Source organism: Sardina pilchardus, chromosome 5, assembly GCF_963854185.1.
Source record: "Sardina pilchardus chromosome 5, fSarPil1.1, whole genome shotgun sequence".
NCBI lineage: Eukaryota > Metazoa > Chordata > Actinopteri > Clupeiformes > Clupeidae > Sardina > Sardina pilchardus.
The window spans coordinates 33,911,124-33,913,623 of record NC_084998.1 but is presented as its reverse complement, the minus strand read 5'-3'; the positions used below and the strand labels follow the sequence as shown (position 1 = coordinate 33,913,623).

Genomic DNA, 2,500 nt, shown 5'->3' with positions numbered 1-2,500 from the left:
GATTGGTTGTTCTTGTGCTTTTTATCATTTTCAAAATTGCTCTGAAAGTGATCCAAAACTTTGTCATTCTTCATGTCGTTATCATTATGGTTTATGTCATATTAACGAGAAAAATATTTGTTTATACAGTAGCTATCATTATAGTTATCGTTCTTGGTGTGAACGGCCCTTTAAACCACTCAACTCAACTCAACGTAATAATGGCAAATAATGATAATACGACTAGCTAATGATAGCATCAACAAACAGCCTTACACAATAAGGACTAAAAGATAAAGGAGCTTGGTGAGAAAAACATTAATAAACCATCTCTATCTCTATCTCTATCTCTATTCTACTAATAGTACTACTACTACTGTCATGTGCAGGACGAATATTGGTGGGTAGTCCTCCATTTACATTTTTGAGCAAAGACCAAACCCCCTAATGTTTACAAATAAACCCGTACAGCACTGTTTCACTGCGCTGCTCCTACCAGCGACCTGAGGCCCTGTGGACCGGGACAGTGGACCATGGCCCTGTGTGTGTGTGTGTGTGTGTGTGTGTGTGTGTGTGTGTGCCCTTCTGAGGGCAGTCTGCACCCCAGGCACCGGTCATCAGGCCCTGGTGGTTCTATCTAACCTGAGCCGCTATCAGTTGGGAGCAGACAGCGTGGACTGACCCAGGCGGAGTGGAGAGACCGGTCCCATTCAGATCTGCTGATTTGGGAAGAAACAATGCAGCTCATGCAGACATGCAGGGCACAGCACACGCACACACGCACGCACACACACACGCACGCACGCACGCACGCACGCACGCACGCACGCACACACACACACACACACACACACACACAAAAACACACTCACTCACCCCCAAAAAGGACCAAGTCAGCAGACCTAACAATCCTCGGACAAACACACACACACACACACGGAAAAGGGTGACTGCACCAATACTGCCTAAATAGGCACTTACAAACACACACACACACACACACACACACACACACACACACACACATTGTCCATATGCTCAGGTAGCAATATGTTACCCTCTAAACTCTCTCACACACACACACACACACAGACACACACACACACACACACACACACATACTCAAACTCACCCTCAAAAAAGTGCCAGCAACATTATACTTACCAACACACACACACACACACACACTGCCCAAATGTTCACGTAGTTATAACTTAGCTCTTAAACACACACACACACACACACACACACACACACACACACACACACAGGGCCAGCGGGACCGCAGGAATGATGAAAGCAGCAGCCTTACCTTTCCAAACTGTTCGAAATACTGCTTCACATCTTCCACTACCGTGTTGGCTGACAAGCCGCCCACAAATATTTTCTTTGTTCTTGTGACCATCTGGAGAGAGGACAGGAGACAGAGACTGTTCAGTAATGAGGCCTCTCAAGCATCAAACGCACACACACACACACACACACACACACACACACGCACGCAAGCAAACCCAAATGATCAAGGGGGAAGATGCACTTAACACTCGTCTGTGGGCTTTCCCTCACACAACATCTGGGGGTCATGGCTCTACAACTGCATTTTTCTTTCACACACACGATACCAAAAATCTGGGAATAGCGTGCATTTTCAAACGCAACTGTGTCTGAGACACAAACAGCAAACAACCACCAAGATAGCCTGGGCATGTCCGGCCACCACTGGAGACTCACAAGCATTTCAGCACACATACACAGCGCTGTACAAGAAATGCACCAAAACAGTCATCAAAATCATCACATATTGTATATATTACTACTACTATTACTACTATATATATATTATATATATGACAGAGATGACTACTCTCATTTCAAGACTACTAAAATATTCAAAAGGCCCCGTCACACATTGACATTTTCAGCGAAACGGATGTGCTTTTGCGTACACAATCATTTCACATGTTGCAAACTGAGCCTTTAAAACTTAGAGACGAGCAAATTAGCAAGCAACAAAGACAAAAATGACGCGGGGATCCATTATCTTCTTCCCAATCGTCTGAGAACAGGTGTATTACCAAACCCCTAGTCTTGTTCCATAATCAAAGATACTGATCAAAATGAACCGCATCAGACGCGGAGTGATCATTGAGTTTTCAGATGCCATTGCACCATTAAAAGTGTCTGTGATGTTCTCCTCCCTGTACCGTACGGTGTGAACGTGGCCATTTGTTCTATTCGCCTCTCTTTCATCTCTCCGCCACAGGATTAGTATCTGGGGAACGTTCCATACGCACCACACCAGAAAGGAGAAAAAGGCTGTGGAGTTATGGAGTTATTACGGCCATGACAGAGGCCAGGAAGTGGCCCTTATCCAATCAGACGAGGGGCAGGGTTAGGAGCGGCCCATGTCAACAGCAACGGAACAACATCAGTGCAGAGAGGCCTCCTGTATGTATTCACACACACACACACACACTCCTCCTGTTCACCATCCATGTCCAGGGCTTTACAATAGATTGAG

General features: G+C 45.6%; 1 protein-coding gene across 1 annotated transcript in view; it reads right to left on the bottom strand.

The window, feature by feature from the left end:
• The window catches only part of LOC134080759 (RNA-binding protein Musashi homolog 2), a gene marked incomplete in the record, with an annotated part of 259,150 nt that overhangs the window by 209,027 nt on the left and 47,623 nt on the right, over positions 1–2,500 (bottom strand). Inside the window, 1 exon segment of the mRNA XM_062537360.1 lies at positions 1,292–1,384. Coding sequence (XP_062393344.1) covers positions 1,292–1,384 — 93 coding nt within the window.